We start from the raw sequence: 2,576 nt of genomic DNA on the forward strand, positions 1-2,576 counted from the left end.
ACGGAAAGAAATCGGTTAAGTAGATTACGATAAGGGAGGCTATAGCTATAATAGAAGAGAACCTAGATCGCGACTTCTAATAAGCGATTGCGGTATTCGTACGGCAATAGGGTGCCTACGATAAGAATAGCGTATTAAGTACCGTAGCCGACTCTAACGATATCGTAACAGACTATATATACGTCCTAGATATAGAGATCTACTTCTACGGTAGAATCTAATACTAGAAGCCTATAGGTAAGGATATAGAATATCCTAACGTAGTAGTAGCTAACTTCGCGAGATATATACTAAACTAGGAGAGGCTCTAAGGTAACAGACGTTATAATTTTATATAGGTATAGGAATATAACGTTAATTATATAGAAACACCTAATAAATTAGCGGTTCGATTCGGCGGTCGCCTACTAGCGTAACTAAAGTACGTAATCTCGATTAATATAGAAATAGGAATTAAATATAGAAAGAGGCTTAGGACGAAACGGAGGCCCGTTATAGGCGTTTTTATTAAGCTTTACGACTATATTAACGATAAGAGCGAGTATAAGGATGCGTATAGTCTAACGACAATCCGGCTATAGCGTCTTTTACTATACTATAGTAGACTTAAAGGGCAACGGGTATATAGCCTACTACTAGTCTATTATATATTATACGCTATACCTATAGACGAAGGCGCCCTATATAGGACTCGCTATATTAATAGTATAGTTAATTTCGAGACATATAATACAATTTACGACGAGAAATAGGGGGATAAGGAAATACGAGCTATAAAGGCTTATAGGCGAGTAATAAAAAGGCAACGTACCGAGTAGAGTATATAGAAATCGTATCTCCGAAATATAGAGGATAATAATACTAAGGCGGCGAAGAATAATTTTATAGTTAATAGAGAACGTATAAGACAGGATATAGCAATATATAGTAACGACGGTTAATAGTAATAGTAATATACTTAAACCTATAGTACTACTAGTATATTCTAGTTTAGACTAAGTCGACTAATATAACTAAGTTAACGAGTCGATAAGTATTAATATAGCAATATACGAATAGTATAAACATTACTAACGACTACGACTACGAGCGACCTAGAGCGACTCTATATATATAAAAATTTACCTAAACGATCCTATCGATTACGTCGATTACGTCGATTCTATCGATTCTAAGCGATCTAGGCGCGAGTCGGGTCGCCGCGTCGCGACTTAGTCGCTTAGGATCGCTTAGGATCGCTTAGAATCGCTTAGGATCGCTTAGGATCGCTTAGGATCGCTTAGAATCGATAGAATCGATAGGATCGACGCGATTAGAAAAAAAGTTTTTATAATAAAGATATTATACTTTAATTTATTAAGGAATACTAATAAAGTAGAGCAGTTCTAGTAGTACGCGATTCTATACGAGTTCTACGCGTTATAGGTACGAGATATAGTCTCTACTAAGCGGCCTCTTCTGCCCTATCTAACTATTCTCGATACTTAGTATCTAGATAAGGGTATAAGACCTACTTATAAAGGCCGCTTAATAACCGGAGCGGCCTCTATAGGTCCGCTTTAACTATTACCTAATAGAGCCGCTAAGAGTGTCCGGATCTAGTATATCCGAAGGTGTTAGTATTAGCGTACGAGGCTGCTAAAACTCTCTACTTGCGACGAACTTTCTTGTCTCTAACACTTAGTCGGGCTTGTAATACGTACGGTAGATATTAATCTGCTCTTATTATTTATACAAAACCCTTCGCCTAGCCTACAAGCTTCTAACGGCTATTTTCTATTTGCTTAGTTGCTATTAACTGCTTGATCCCAAACTACCGGGTAATACAGTAATTAAGCTAATTTCTCGGTAGTAGCACCCGAGATTGATCCTAACCGTTCAACTTATTTTCTTATTACTATGTTTGTAGGTGCCGACCTCTTATTACTACGCGACGAACTTGTCGTGCTCTTCCCGTTTCCTGTTCGTCCCTCGTCCCTCCAATTTTCAGCGACCTTCTGAGACATCACTTGCACAGCCAAGACGAGCGGTCCAAAATTTGTACGAATCGCTGGGGGCTCGTGGCTGGCTCGCATGACAGGCGTGGAGCTACTAGCCACAAGTGTACGCCAGCAGTGATCGAGGTCCTCGGTGCCGCATGGCGATAATTTTCCGACAAGACATCTTCGTAGGCGTGCGTAGGAGTGAGACGGTCGCTGTGCTCTTCGCAAAGCCATGTCTTGCTTCGCTTGCTAATGTCTAGCTATAGTTCTAGTTCTGGTAGCCTTAGCAGCATGCTTCTACTATTGGTGCCTTGTAAAAGGGCCTAGACGCTGGAAGCGGGGGATTAGGGCCTACTACTATATCTTCCAACTAAGCAACTAACGACTACATAGCATTAAATATTGTAGTAACACGGTCGCAAATGCGACTACTATATGTTATCTTATATACTACATCTTCTTATGTATATTAAGTACCTGCAATAGTATTGTTCGTACCGCATCTACCTAGAAGCCGTATTTTTAGCACCTAGCTAGCTTTAGGCCGTTCCCTTCGAATCCGTATACCTCTACTATATATATATATACTATACC

General features: G+C 39.7%; 1 protein-coding gene across 1 annotated transcript; it reads right to left on the reverse strand.

Annotated features, from left to right (window-relative positions):
• Positions 1 to 1,870: 1,870 nt before the first annotated feature.
• Positions 1,871 to 2,216, reverse strand: MYCFIDRAFT_177345 (uncharacterized protein; the record flags this gene model as incomplete). The annotated part of the gene is made up of 2 exons (XM_007931154.1): positions 1,871 to 1,890; positions 1,940 to 2,216. 2 exons carry the CDS (start codon positions 2,214 to 2,216, stop codon positions 1,871 to 1,873), a joined length of 297 nt encoding a protein of 98 aa, XP_007929345.1.
• Between the last annotated feature and the right edge of the window lie 360 nt (positions 2,217 to 2,576).

This window comes from Pseudocercospora fijiensis, assembly GCF_000340215.1.
Source record: "Pseudocercospora fijiensis CIRAD86 unplaced genomic scaffold MYCFIscaffold_7, whole genome shotgun sequence".
NCBI lineage: Eukaryota > Fungi > Ascomycota > Dothideomycetes > Mycosphaerellales > Mycosphaerellaceae > Pseudocercospora > Pseudocercospora fijiensis.